Source organism: Pristis pectinata, chromosome 7 (genome assembly GCF_009764475.1).
Source record: "Pristis pectinata isolate sPriPec2 chromosome 7, sPriPec2.1.pri, whole genome shotgun sequence".
NCBI classification, from domain to species: Eukaryota; Metazoa; Chordata; class Chondrichthyes; order Rhinopristiformes; family Pristidae; genus Pristis; species Pristis pectinata.
In genome coordinates, this window is record NC_067411.1 from 77,544,465 (window position 1) to 77,560,396 (window position 15,932).

The window sequence follows — 15,932 nt, forward strand, 5'->3', positions numbered from 1 at the left end:
TCCCAGCATCTGCTAGGAAGCTACACTTGGGCTTCTCAGCTGAGCTCCTAGACCTGGATCCTAGATCATTTGTATATTGAGCCTTAAATTGTGCCCTGATAATCTTCCAGCTTCACTGTGACCATTGCATGAGTAGTTTAAGGAGATCAATTTAAAAATTTGTTGTGGGCTAACACTTTCATGGCAGTTATTTTGTGGAAGCTAAAGGGTTTCTAACGCATTTTGACATCATTGTGTGCTAAGTATTGCAGTGATAAATAATACATCTGCAGTATCAGATAAACGTATATGTAATTACCGATCCTTGATAACCAGATTGTATGAACTGGAAGAGATGTTGGACATGACCATTAATGTGGACAATGATTGTTCTGCTAAAAGCACTGTTAAGTAGCTGCTGGTTACTTCCTCCTGTTTCATCCTCCTTAACAATATAGTCGGTGCTGTCTTTGGCATCTGGTTGAAGATTAGGTTTCAATGCCTCAAGTTTTTTTTCCCCCACAGCAGAAGAAAGTTGTTGGTACACAACAGATCCCAATACAGGACACGGTCTGTGGGCTGGTCTAGAGAAAGCCCACCAGGTTTTACGAGGCAGTAGAAAACTTGCTTGAGCACTTAACTATTTTGCCAAGAGAGAACTTGCTAATTTCTGGATATGGGTATAGACCAGTTGGGAGAGCAACCATTGGTTTCACAGAGGAGACAAATATGTAGGTGAGAGCCTTTATCCCAAACAACCAGCCAACCCCTAACTTGTTTTGCAGAGTCAAGGAATAGAGTTTTAGCGCAATGTGAAAAGGACTGTGGAAAGCAGGAATTGGCCTGCATGATGAAAATAATGTCCATATTTTGCAGCTTTAAAAAATTCCAACAAAAATCCCAAAAAGTTTCATAACTCTTTTCTGCAATTAACAAAGTGCCTATTTTATGATAACTTTAAGCCGTAAATACAAAACAGTTTGGCAGAGGATACTTGATTAATACTAGATCCTCCCTTGTTTCTTGCCTTTCTGCTCTATTGCAGATAAGTCTCACGCAGCAAGTCGCTGAATCCCTGCCAATTGCAGCAACTCTAGGGTGATGTCAGTGAGCCGGACACCGTGATCTGATTGGCTGCGGCCAGCGCAGCGGCGAGCACTGCTGTTGTGGGCGCGCGTTTTGCTGGTGCATGGATGCGCACGCGCGCACTTTGACAGTCTCCAACTGGGGATCAGGCTTGTTGCTCAGAGATGAGACCAGCGGAGCAAACCCCAAATAGGACTCAACTTCCTATCGAATGTACAGTTTAAGCGGCTATCAAAAAAAATCAGGAGAGATGGAAGAATTTTTGCAGCACACTAAGTCTATTCTGGTAAGATCATTCCCAGATCCCCAGAGTTTTTATTGCAGTGCAGTGAAGTATCTACCTTACTTGCTCGAGAGATCACAACGAAGTCTCCAAAGAATTACATAGTGAGACAGGCATTTGCTGAATATTGGGTGGATTGCGCTGTAATGCTTTGCCTTTTTACAGTAGAGACAAAAATCAATTAAAGCCTTTGTGACTACAATTGTTGAGCATTGCTGGGTTGGCTACATTGTTGTTACTGTAAACATAATAAACAGGTCTGCTTTAACCTCACAATAAAAGTACTTCCTAAACTTGACGCTGGAAAGTGCCGTGCAGAACAAGATGAAAACCTCCCCACCCCCCGCACCTCGATGGTTTTTATTGAACTTAGCAAAGTTGAGATACTTTTGAGTTATAACATTGCATACAAAGGTCGTGATGATCTTAAGAGTTAAGATATTTTGGAATATTAATTGTTGTGCTATGGAGATTTTTAAAATAAACGAAATAGGATAGGAGGGGATTAGGTGGATGAATGTATGGAGGCAGAACGAAGAGGCTCTTGGGGGTTGGAGGGAGGCTTGCTGAAGTCGAGCTTTGCCCAGAATACTGCCTCTTAAAATATTGCAATTGAATAATTACATTGCAGCTTGTAAACTTAGCGTGTTGAAAGAAGATCTGTGCAATTGCTGCATCCTATAATATTTGCCAGCATGCTGTGTGAGACGTATACCATGCAGTATGAGTTGCGGAAGCCAGGTTTTCCAACAGTTTCAAGACCACTCATTTAAAATAAGCGAATAAGCGCTTTTCACCGCCAGATGATTGTTGACCATTGTATTCCATTGGAAATGTGTTTTATTCTGTGGAGTGATGGCTGGGAATGCATGATTACAATGCCAAATCTATTAAGTATTTTAAGTTTAGAAGAGGAGGTAAATTACAAATGCTTAGTGTTACTCTTTTGCAGGCTACTCATAAAATGACGGAAATATAATTCTGCTATGGACATCCAAAGTGTCAGTTTTGTGTGGGTTATTTCCTCAACAAATTAATTGCTTTTTTTACTTAAATAATACCCAGAAGGTTCTGCTAGAATTGTGAATTCTTGCTGTAAAATTAGTCAGTTTCTGTTGTATGATGCAAAGCATAACCATTGACTTGTTTATTTTCGTGCTGGTTTTCATGGCAATAATCAAGTATTTACAGGATTTTGATTTTGGCGTTGTAATGGCAAGTTGGGGTGACTAACATTTACCAGCATGTAACCTAAAGCTCAGAAAGCTGCAGCCATGCTTGCTTTGTGATAATAAAAAAGTGACCGTTTGAAGTAAATATTAATAGATGAAAGACAATTGAGCCAATGGATTCTTGCTGTAAGACTAGTCAATTTCTGTTAAAGGATGCAAAGCATGACCATCAGTTTATTTATTTTAGTTCTGGTTCATGGCAATAATCAAGGTATGCAAGACAAGGTTTTCACTTTACCTTGGTATAAGTGACAATAATAAATCAATTACAATTTCCAGAACTTTGATTTTGGCATTAAAATGGCACTAAATTCGACACTATTTTACTTTTGTCCAGTAGTAGAACAACTACAGTGATAATCACTTTAGAAAGGCAAAGGCGAATGACCAATCCAGACATAGGTTTGGCCTGCTGCTAACTTGGGTGGTCCTAGAAGTTCCCGAAAATGAAGGTATCTGCAGTTTCCATATTGATATGAGATTACTGTGCCCTTTTTTTGAGCTGAATATCTATATTTTGAACTCCAAGTTTTTCTGGGCCTGAGGTAGCATAATATAAATTTCTTAAATGATATGCTGAAGAATGCTCAAAAAGAGACTAACAAAATGTCATTTTTTTCTGGAATTAGAGGAACAGTACCGAGTCATTGGTAGCCCACTTTTATCTTCCGTCCTCAACTTGTGCGGAGGTCATGGTGCTTGTCAAAATGGCTAGACCCTGACAAATTAGCTGATTCTGAGTTGATAGCTGTTATTTGAAGCTCATTTATAGTATGATGATGAAGGCCAAGGATGGATCTCAAACCTTTTCTTTCGGGTATGACATCTTTACATATTACTAGACTCATTCATTCTTAGCCACTTCTGAATTTATATTAGCCTTTACCATCCAAATGGAAATGCTCTGTATTATGGAGTTATTCCACTTTCATTTACTTCAAATCTCTTTAAGATTCCAGCATCTTCTATTGGTGCAGTAAACAAGCCTGGTGTAAAGATGAATTAATTTTTGCCTCTGCTCTCTTTTCCTATAATTATCTGGTTATGTTGATTCTCCTGCATTAGAAAAAGGTGATGCAAAATTCTTCAGTGGTATAATATACTACAAATTTAATTTGAAACTTGGATTAAAGTTTGATTCTTGAAATGGTTAATCACAATAGTGAGAAAAATGCAGCTGAGCTTTTGGTCCTTTCTATAGGCTTTCCTTGTGTATTGAATGCACATAAGCTAATGCACATCCACCCAATCCTGCCATGTTATTCCCATATAAAATAGTCTACTGATTCACTGTTTGGTTTTGTGTGAAAAGAACTCATCTGGTTGAGGCATTGTTAGCTGGCATCTAAAATATCTCTCTGAAATTGTTTATTCATTTTATCATTATAATGTTCTCCCAGTTGAAATAGGTTTTCATTTTCATGACACTGAAGTTAAACATAATTGGAATTCTCTTTTTCTTGTATGTGATTATATTTTTGTGTAGTCATCACAGTTAAGTATTTCTACTGGGAGATGGCTTCTAAGAATAATTGTAGATTATGACCAGTATAGAATAATTTAAATCAAAAAATCTAAAAATGCACAACTGACGAGCTAGCATCTGAAAAAGAAAACTTGGGTTTTGTTAGTTATAGGCCCTTCAGCCCCACTCATCCGTGCCATCCCAGTTGCCTAACTGAGCTAGTCAAATTTACATGCATTTGGTCCATATCCCTCTAAAAATTTCCTATTCATTTACCTGTCTAAATATCTTTTAAACAATATAATTGTACTTGCCTCTACCACTTCTTCTGGCAGCTAATTCCATATATGCACCATCCTCTGTGTAAAAAGGTTGTCCCTCAGGTCATTTTTAAATCTTTCCCCTCTCATTTTAAACCTATATGCTGTAGTTTTGGACTCCCCTACCCTGGGGAAAAGATAAGATATCTTTATTAGTCACATGTACATTGAGACACACAGTGAAATGCATCTTTTGCATAGAGTGTCCTGGGGGCATCCCGCAAGTGTCTCCATGCTTCTGGCATCAACATAGCATGCCTAAGACTTCCTAACCCATACGTCTTTGGAATGTGGGAGGAAGCCCACGCAGACACGGGGAGAACGTACAAACTCCTTACAGACAGCGGCCGGAATTGAACCCAGGTCGCTGGCGCTGTAAAGCGTTACACTAACCGCTACACTACCACAAAGACTGTGGCTGTTCACCTTATTATGCCCTTCATGATTTTATAAACCTCTATAAGGTCACCCCTCAGCCTCCTGCGATCCAGGGAAAAAATTCCTAGCCTATTCAGCCTCTCCTTATAACTCAAACTTTTCAGTCCTAGTAACATCCTTGTAAATCTTTTTTGCACCCTTTGCAGCTTAATGACATCGCAGGGCGATTAGAACTGTATGCAGTAGTCCAAATGTGGTCTTATCAATGTCTTGTACAGCTGTAACATGACATCCCGACTCCTGTACTCAATAACCTGACCGATGAAGGCAACGTGCCAAATGCCCTCTTCACCACCCTGTCTACTTCTTTCAAGGAACTATGTACCTGCACCCCTAGGTCTCTCTGTTCTACAACACTCCCAAGGGCTCCACCATTTACTGCATAGGTCTTGCTCTGGTTTGCCTCACCAAAATGTAACACCTCACATTTGTCTGAATTAAACTCCATCTGTCATTCCTTGGCTACTGGCCCAGTTGATCAAGATCCCATTGTAATCTTTGATAATCTCATTCATTGTCCACTATACCATTAATGTTGGTGTAATCCGCAAACTTACTAAACATGCCACCTACATTCTCATCCAAATTGTTAATATAGAGGATAAACAACAGTGGATTGAGCAACGATCCCTGCGGCACACCGCTGATCACAGGCCTCCATTCTGAAAAACAACCCTCTACCACCACACCCTGTATCCTACCATCAAGCCAATTTTGTATCCAATTGGCTAGCTCGCCCTGGATCCCATGTGATCTAACCTTCCAGACCAGCCTACCATGCCTTGATAAAGTCCATTTAGACAACATCTGCTGCAGTTACCTCACCTAACTTCTTGGTTACCTTTTTGAAGAAACACAATCAAATTTGTGAAACATAATTTCCCAAACACAAAGCCATGCTGACTATCCCGAATCAGTCCTTGCCTTTCCAATTGCATGTAAATACTGTCTCTCAGAATAACTTACCCACCACAGAAATTAGGCTCACCAGTCTGCAGTTCCTAGGCTTTTCCTTGTGCCTTTCTTGAATGAAGGCACAACATTAGCCACCCTCCAGTCTTCCAGCACCTCGTGGGTGGCTATCAATGATACAAGTATCTCTGTTAGGGGCCCTGCAATTTCTTCCCTACCTTCCCACTGTGTCCTAGTATATGCTTGATCAGGTTCCGGAGATTTATCTACCTCTGTGTGTTTTAAGACCTCTAGCACCTCCTTCTGTAATGCGGACTGTCTTCAAGACATCACTATTAACCTTCCTAAGTTCCCTGGCATCCATGTCTTTCTTCATTGTATTAGCTTTAATATTAGCTTTCCATTCCATTTTCAAAAGCTGTTTGACCTGGGTATTTGAAGCAATTCATGTTTTATATTTAACATTATCGGGATTTATAATGTTTTTGATGATCATTTATTGAAGGTCTTCATTACAGAATTAGGCATAATGTTTACACTTTGCTAACGTCAGATAAGGGTGTCTTCAGAGACCATGTTGCTGATTGCCTTAGCTACTGAATAATTGATGTTTGGAGATTGACCAGGAGGACATTTTCTTTTTCATTGCAACTCTGGCAGTTTTTTCTGTGCTCTCACCAAACCAATGATAAAGCTGTTTTTTGAAAGAGAATGCAACTGGCATTTCTTTACCAATGGCATTGATATTTCTTTCAATAAATTTCTATACTTTTCTCACAGTAAATTTGTTCTAATTCATCTTACTGCTATGTAGGCTTTATCTTTTGGACATAAGTGCCTGTCCGTTTTTCCTGACAATGATTCTTTGTTGGCTACTAACTCTTTTGCCTTACAATTGTTGAACTTTCTAGTTCTCTATTACCTTTTGGCTTTCTTTTCCTCTGACTTTACCTGCAATGAGAGCCACAATTTTGGATGGGTTGGTTTATTATTGTCGCTTGTACTGAGATACAGTGAAAAGCTTCGTTTTGCATGCCATCCAAACAGATCATTCCAAACATAAGTACATTAAGATAGTATAAAAGGAAAGGCAATAACAGAATGCAGAATATAGTGTTACAGTTACAGAGAAAGTGCAGTGCAGGTAAACAAATAATGTGCAAGGCCATGACAAGATAGACTGAGAGATTGAGTTCAGGGTCATTGGGACATGCCAGATTTCCTTAGCCTTCTGAGAAAGTAGAGGCACTGGTGGGCTTTCTTGGCCATAGCATCTACACCTGGACCAGGATAAGCTATTGGTAATATTTACACCTAGGAACCTGAAGCTCTCAACTATCTCCACCTCAGCATTTAACTATAATAATTGGTGATGACAAACCCACTGAATTTGGCACAATCCAGGTAACTCCTTTCCCTTCATGATGACTTGTTTTGGTTTTGCTGCTGAATGATTACTTGCAATTCTCCACAACTCATCAATTTAATAGATTTGTCTGTGACCAGTCTGGTCACTTATTCTTTTAAGATTCTATCTCTTTTGTGTATTTCCTGCATCTTCCTTTCTGGGCCTTTCTTTGTACTTTGTGATCAATATACATTTGTCGCATCTACTTTTCAGACTAGTATAACTGTCACCAATATAACTCTAATATAACTGTCACTATCATTCAATAGAACCTATAAATATTACAACTCATAGAGTTACAAAATCCACAATATTATTGCTCAGATAGGTCTCCCTTTTCACTGGAATTTGGCAGTTATAGCTTATAGTTTTATTCATGGTTAGCTCCATTTGGTATCTTTTATGAATGCGTCGTTAGTTTTATTTTCTTATTCATCCAGTCAATTTGTTTTACTTTCTCCTCAAAGTGTAGTCCTTCGTACAACTGTTTCTGTTATGGAACTTCTTACATGACATAAATTGGGAGCAAGTTATGTTGGAAGCTACTGAAGAATTTTTTTTGGGAATAACTTTGTGTTTTTTCTGTTTTATTTTGCCTCCCTGATGACTATAGATCTCTCGTACTGTAGCTCATTGAGATTTGGAACTTGTGAAATGCCTTGGTTTTCAGTTCAAAATATTGGCAGCACCAAATAGTCTTTCACAAGACTTTCTACTTCTGAGAGTCACTTTTTCATTTCTCTGTTTAGTTTTGCTTTTAATAACTGGTCTGTAGTGAATTCAATCACATTTCTTTGTATTTTCTGATAGAATCATATATATTTTTGGCCTTAATGTAGGTTAAGCGTATGTTTCAGAAACCCTGTTGCTCATGTTATGGATGCTTGTACAGCCCTTTCTCCCATTTAATTCCTGTCATTTATTTTTGTAAAAATGGGTCAGAGTAGTACTGAAGCTCACCAGCAGATGCAGAAACAAAAATGGAGAACATTGAAAGCGTCCAGTAGGCCAAGCCACATCAGTGCGGGGAGAAACAGAGTTGAAAATTTTGATCAAGAATCCTTCATCAAAACTGGAAAAGTGAGAAAAATACTAGTACAGGCCATCCATGTGTTTCGCGTGGGAGGGGCGGGAGTGTTGCATTCTTAGAAAATGGGTCCCCATTGTGATGTTCCATAATGTGTAGCTGCATCGTCTGTGCATATGATGAGAAATAAGAATACATTCTGTGTTCATTGTTTACTTTTTTCATGTAAATTTCAGAAGAGCACATTTTTATTCCTTACCCCAGATTTTTTGGCAGTGATTTGTGAATCCCATAAGGGTGAATATCCGTTACCTGAACTCCTGTAACGCGGGGTTTGTCTCTATGTCCATCCTTAAATAAGGGGACCAAAATTGTGCACAGTACTTCAGGTGCGGCCTCACCAACACGTGGTACAACTGTAAGATTACTTCCTCTTTCTAAATCCAATCTTCTTGCAATAAAGGCCAATAGAAAGATTGGACATCCAAGGTAACTAATAAGCCAGTTGGGACCAGGGAACTGGAGACTTTCAAAGTGGTGGAAAGCATGTGAGCTATAACAGATTTAAGTTGTAAGGACTAGATAAAGGGTGAAAGAATAGAGTCAAGATAGGAAGAAATAAGTTTTGTGGGGGAAGAGCAGGCTGAAACAAGGAAACAATACCAGGACAGTCCTGCTTATGGATTTGAGGAAGAGATATAAATTTGGGATTGTAGCACAATGAGACTGGAGGTGTGGAGGGGAGATCTCCTCAGAAAATAAAGTTAGTGACTACCTTGGAGAAAATGGCCTGATGTGAGTCATTATCCATTGCACAAAATGCCGAAGTGTCTCAGAGCTGATGTTCGGCTTCTGTGAGGTGGAGATCAGTTTGCCGAACCACAACAAAAATAAAGAAAAACTGCAGATGCTGGAAATAAAACAGAAAACATTGGAATCACTCAACAGGCCGGGCAACATCTATGGAAAGAGAACAGTTAGCATCTTCATTAGAACTGGATAAAAGAGGATTAGTTATCAGTAGAAGAGAAGATGGAGAAAGGGACAGGTAGAACAAAAAGAACATTTCTGATAGGGTGAATACAATTGGGTTAATTGGGGCAGTTACAAATTTGACCTGCTGAGTCTTTTCAACCTTTTCTGTTTTCACAATAGTGTTATCCTTGTTGGCATGCTTGATGACGGGATGGAGATAGGAGTCAGGATTGACAGTCTGGGCAAGCATTCTAGCTGAAGAAATGGGTATGGAAATGAAGGTGGCTGTGGAAGAGCTCAATATCATGTCAGACTTGGAAACTATAAAGATCATGATGAAGCTGAAGCATTTGCTGATGTCTGATTGTTCAGAAGCAGAGACAAGAAGTTTGGGACAGATAGTGGCAAAGTTTGTGACTGGGGGAAGAGATGCAGCTGGATGAAAGTGAAGGGGCAAAAGGATCTGAAGGGACTATTTTGCAAATTCAAAAGCTGTGGCAATTTACAATCTAAAAGATCTAAAAAATATCAATTTTTTCAAACATAATGTAGTGAGGGATAAGGTGGAACTGCAGATCTCCACAGCTTTGATATAGCATGAATCAGTGTTGGTATAGAGAGAGGCCAAGAATGTGCATGTGCAGGCACATGGCATTAACTGTGGATTTCATGGTTTGATGAGAGCAGTGATTAGAAAAATATTGGATAGTTTGTACCTGTGAAACAGCAGATATGGATAAAGGTTTCTTTGTGGGATTGGGAATGGAATGTTACATAGCTGGGCACAGTATGGAACAGAGGTAACTGCGTGGGTGTTTTAGAAGGAATGGAATACAGTACTTGCTTGACTAGAAGTTTAGGATTGGAAGTTTAGGATTGGTGGTGTAATGATATATCTACATGGGAGATTTGGTTACACAATAGATTGGAGGAAAATTGGGAAGGAAAATTCTTTAAAGGAGAGATTTGCATTTATAGGGAAGTGCTTTGCAGGCTATGAAATGCTTGCGGTGTAGTTACTATTATAAAGTAGAAAATTGAAGAATTGATGGCAATAGACTGGCTTCATAAAGAAAGCAGTGCAGGCCCACCCCAAGTCTATGAGTGCTGTGGTTCAGAACACATGACACATAATGGGATCCTAAGATTTTTCACCAAAATACTGTGTATATATTTGGATAGCCTCAATAATAAACTGAAAAAGAAATATGTTGTTATCACTTGAAAGCTGGGATAGAGTAATTAGAGTTAATTGGAAGTTGTTTCCCCATAACTAATTAATTTCTGTCATTTATAGTTTTGATTCAAATGAAGAGCAACTCACAAAGTAATCCATGTGATTCTTTTGGGCCAAGCATAGTCATGATTTGTCACTGTCGTTGTCACAGTCACCAGAGAATATTTTCTTTGTGGGCTTTTAATATACTTAATGCTAGACTTTTAATTACTTAATTCTGAATTTGAGGTGAAAGATTAGCTTTAATTTTATGAAGTAAGACTATTTGCTTTTATACTGCTCATATTTCTTAATATTCTTGCTTAAATCTGATGGTTTGGTAAAGTTGTAAATAGAAAAGTGGACTGTGTCAGGATAGTTAACTCATTGAAATGATTATCAAAGTGCAATAAAGTAACAAGATAACAGTGAATTAAACCAGAATAACTAAAGCAGGGTAAAGAAGCCAAACAAAGGGAATAATGACTTGCTGATTTCCAGAGGTGAAGTTAGAATGTCAGTGAAGGAGAGCTGGTCATAACCATAGAGGAATGCAAGTTAAAATCATAGATTTCTTTTATGTGCACTAAAACCATGATAAATAAAGACTATGATAGTTTATTTGGAGTGAATGTGTGTCGTGAAAGGTCCTATTGCAAGGTAACAGTTTTAGCAACATATGCAGTGCCAAGAGGAGATCAGAGCATGCCTGGAGCTCTCTTGGGAGAAGGTACTAGAGTAAGCCGTTATGAAGTCAACTTGCTACAAGTTTCTACATGGTATTGATGCCTTTACTATGCAGGAACTGGACGAGAATATCATGGTGCTCATGCGATGACAGAACCAAAAGTCCCATTGAGCTCTCGGGATCCCTGCAAAAATGTTTTGTTGAAAACATGTATTGAACTATTGACAACTGTCATTCCAAAACCACAATTATCTTTACTTCTTCCTGGCATTTTAATACTGTAAAAAGATTATGGTAGGTAAGATGAATAAAGATGAGTGATGGAGGATTTGTAGTGACAACCTTAATCATTTTTCTCATTTAATTTTTGCCCCATAATATGGTTCTTGTTAGTGTGGACATAAATCTGCCTGTGCCATCTTATTCCAGTCCTCTTTTTGTTTTCTCATTTCTACCAAAGTAACTTTTAGTTGGAAATATCTGGCTTTTTCAATTGCTAGCATTGTTGAAGCCACTGCTCTTTCTACCATTTTGTTGAGATGGATCCACGTCTTGGAACTCTTTACCCAATAGTTTTGTGGGAGTACCTTAATCAGGAGAACTGTTGATGTTCAAGAAATTGGCTGACTATTATCTCCTCAAGGGCAATTATGTAAGGGCAATTATGTAAGGGCAATAAGTGTGGGCCCTGCAAGCATTATCCAAATACTGGAAGGAAAATAAATAAATAAATGTACAAATAAATTGACATGGAGACACAAGAGACTGCAGATGCTGGAATCTGGGACAACACATGACATGGTGGAGAAACTCAGCAGGTCAGGCAACATCAATGGAGGGAAGTGGACAGTTGGTATTTTGGTCTGGCATTCTAGATGAAGGGTCTTGACCCGAAACATTGACTGTCTATTTCCCTCCATAGATGCTTCCTGACCCGCTGAGTTCCTCCAGCAACTTGTGTGTTGATGCAAATAAACTGACATGCCTCTATGCCATTTCAAAGTTTGGAGTTTGTATACTAAAACGATCAATATCTCTCAATATGTTCTTCGAGAAACTATTCTTTTGGTGTATTCTGATGCTCAGTATTATATGAAATGGAAGTTCTCTATTTTTTTCTGACTTGGTAATATTTTATTATTAGCAATTTTCACCATTAACATTTCAGATGTATGGCAGTGTACACTTTACTTTGACTGCAGTATGGAGTGCAGGTAAATATTGCATAAAATCATAACATAGCAATTCTTTATTAATATACTGAAGAGGTATAGGATTTGCTTTGTGTACTATGCACTTTTTTACCTTTCACTGCACTAAATTTGAATTTAGGCCAAAGATAGTAATAAAATTGACTCGACGCACAGGAAGGTAATCATGATTTCTCCAATGCACAGCACTAAGTGCTTTTGTCTTCTGAGTGAGCTTCCTGAGTTGATGGAGTGCTTCTGCTGAATCATAAAAAGTGTCATCACTTATTGCAACAGTCTATGCAAACTAATTTATTCTCACTAATGGTTGCAGTATTCTAAAGCTTATGATCTATTTTAGGGAAAGACATCGACTGGAATGCTTTTCGTTCTTGTAGCCATGAAAATGAATGTTTCCTTATGTGGATATTTATGGATGGGACTCTAGAAAATGCTGCAAACCTATTTCTTTGGGGAAAAAAAAGAATAAGCTCCATTAAATTATTTTAGCAAAATATTGCCGTAAAAATTAAATATTTCCTAAAATCTCCCTTTGCAAATGAGAATAGACACTTTATGAAAAGTCTATTCATCTGTTCATTGAACATTCTTGTTTTATTTATTCAGCAGATGAGAGAGTCAGATTGTGGGAGGTGCTATTGGGGAAAAAAAGCTGATTGTGATAGTGAGTTGTATAAATGCAGTCATGGTAGATGGAAAGAATGCTCAGGATGGAGTTTGGGCGGCATTGCTTTGGTATTGGTTTATTATTGTCACTTGTACTGAGGTACAGTGAAAAGCTTGGCTTACAAACCGATCGTACAGGTCAATTCATTACACAGTGCAGTTACATTGAGTTAGTACAGAGTGCATTGATGTAGGACAGGTAAAAACAATAACAGTACAGAGTAAAGTGTCACAGCTACTGAGAAAGTGCTGTGCATTTAGGTGCAAGGTCACAACAAGGTAGATCGTGAGGTCATAGTCCATCTTATTGTATAAGGGAACCGTTCAATAGTTTTATCACAGTGGGGTAGAAGCTGTCCTTAAGTCTGGTGGTATGTGCCCTCAGGCACCTGTATCTTCTACCCGATGGAAGAGGAGAGAAGAGAGAATGTCCCGGGTGGGTGGGGTCTTTGATTATGCTGGCTGCTACACCAAGACAACGAGAGGTAAAGACAGTCTGTTGTTAGAGCTGTACTTGTCTAGGCAAGCATAGTTTATTGCATCATATACCTGATGTGCCTAGTAGATCATAAAAAGGCTTTGGGCTATCAGCAGGTGAATTAACTGCCACTGAATATACAGCTTCTGAACTGCTCTTGTAACTATGGTAATAAAATGGCTGTTTTTCTGGTCAATGTGACCCAACTGTAGAATTTGATAGTGGGAGATTTGATAATGGTAATGTTGTTGGAGATTAACATTGCCTGAATATTACTTGCCTAGTCTTAACCCAGGGCCTGAGTATTGACCAGATCTGATAGAAGCAGACATAAACTGTTTCATTACCTGAAAAGTTGTTGATTGGAGCTGAATACTTTAATCATCAGCACACATTCCACTTCTGACCTTCATGTCTGAGAGAAGGTTTAGATGAAGTAGCCGAAGGTGGCTGAGCCTAGGACACTATCCTGAGTAACTTCTGTAATGATATCCTGGATCTGATTAGTCTCTAACAGCCACAACCCTTTTCCTTCGTGCTAGATATGATCCCATCCTGCTTTTCCCTGATTTCTGTTGAATGATTTCACTTGCATTTGGGTTCCTTGATGTAATAGTTGGTGAAATGTTGTTTTGCTGTCAAAGGCATTGATTTTATTATGCAATTATTTAATTTTAATGAATATTGCTTTTGTTAAGATATAACATGTAATTTTTGGAAGTAGAGAAAATTTTCTTTTTCCAATATAATTTTAAGGTAATTGCAATGTTTAATTGTTCATTGGCTGCTCATGGAACAGCTGCAGTGCTCCTCAGAGCTCCTACTTCAACAGTCAGAGACCAGCCAATGAAGGCAGAAGAGTGATGCAGCTAATACTGCTGCTGCCGCCTCACATCTTCAATGACCTGGATTCAATCCTGACGTCCAGTGCTATCTGTGTGGAGTTTGCACATTCTCTCCATGACTGCATGGGTTTTCTCCAGTTGGTTGAGTTTCTTCCCACATCTTTAAGGTGCACTGATAGGTCATTTGGCCATTGTAAAATTACCCCTAGTGTAAGTAAGTGACCAAAAAGTATCAAAGGGAAACTGATGGACATGAAAAGAAGAGAGGATGGGTTGGAGGGGAAATGGGATTGATGGAATTACTCTGCCAGTAGCCAGAATGAACCAGATGTGCTGAATGGCCTCCTATGTCACAATAAATAATATTAAATGCAATTTAAGATCTTGTTCCTCGGGACATTGGCCTTGGCACAACCCTCTCAGTTGCATGATCAATTATCTTTCCACTGTCATAAATATCATCAGCAAAGTAGCTTGTTGGTGATGATACTGCAGTATTCAGCTCCTTGTATGATTCTGTGATAACGGAATTTGAGACTAGATTGGACATTATGCTCTTGTGCATGCCAGAAAATTTCCTTTTGGTTCAGTCTGTCAGTCGTCTCAGTTGCAAGGCTTCTTAAATTACTTCTGCCAGTGTTCTATGGATTGCATTCCTTCCTGTGACCTCTGTTGTAAGCAGGAGTCACTAACTTTTTTCTGATTACTTGTACATTCATTAAACTTTGAGAAATCATCTACCTGCTGACTGATAAAATGCTGCATAACACATTTGTCACTGTTAGAGCTGATTCTAGCTATACATTGTGAAAATGTAAGTGATCCATCTTTATCAAGGAGGAATTTTTAATTCCTACATAGCTAACAATGTGGTGGCTTCAAAAGCAGTTGAGTCACTTTAATCACATGAGGTAATAAATGCACATGGCATGCAACTGATGTCACTGACATCTTAATAATAACTTGCACACCAACTAAACCTAGAAATTCAATCGTGGTGTGTGTTTTTTTATGTACTGCATGATTTACTTTAAAAGCAGTGTAAAAATGATGGTGGCATGTGAGTGGGACATTATAGTGTACATTGTGCACATTGAAACGTTCACATATGCATACATGTGTGTAATGTACTTTGGCATGAATGAAACCGAACAGGCAGCTGTGACATCATTTATCATACAACAAACTTTTGACATGTGCTGCTATGTTGGAATGTCTCTAACAAAAAAGTAGCCCCCAACAGAAGAGAACAAACTTGGTCATGCTCATCTTGCACCTTACCTTGATATTTGGTCATGCTCTTAAAGAGGGCTTTGGCTCAGCCTAGATGTAACACTAGGCCAGATTTCTGTTCGTTATTCAGGTGAAGCCTTCTACACTACCCCAGTGACAATTCTGGTTGAAAATGGTCCTTTTATGAGTTCCAGATATGATTGGACAAAGAAAATGTTGGATCAGATTAATGAAATTGCATGTGGTAGATGTGCATACCCATGCAAATGACTCTACGTTGTACAATTTATGTACACGTGAGCACACACAAATTATTTCCAATGGTGCTGTAATAATCTGGTGAGTGTCCTCCTATGCAGACCATTTCATTATGTGTTTTAATTAATTTCTATGACAATGTTGGGAAAGAAGGTAATGTGGATGGGAGAGACATAACGCTAACTACATAGGTTAGATTCATAAATATGAAT

At 38.6% G+C, this 15,932-nt stretch overlaps 1 protein-coding gene across 1 annotated transcript in view; it reads left to right on the plus strand.

Moving 5' to 3' along the window:
• Positions 1–1,194: 1,194 nt before the first annotated feature.
• Positions 1,195–15,932, plus strand: part of LOC127572914 (protein prune homolog 2-like) — a 184,690-nt gene continuing 169,952 nt past the window's right edge. The window contains exon 1 of the mRNA XM_052020642.1: positions 1,195–1,351. Within this exon, the coding sequence (XP_051876602.1) occupies positions 1,277–1,351 (75 nt within the window). The 5' untranslated portion in view covers positions 1,195–1,276. The remainder of the gene's footprint in view (positions 1,352–15,932) is intronic.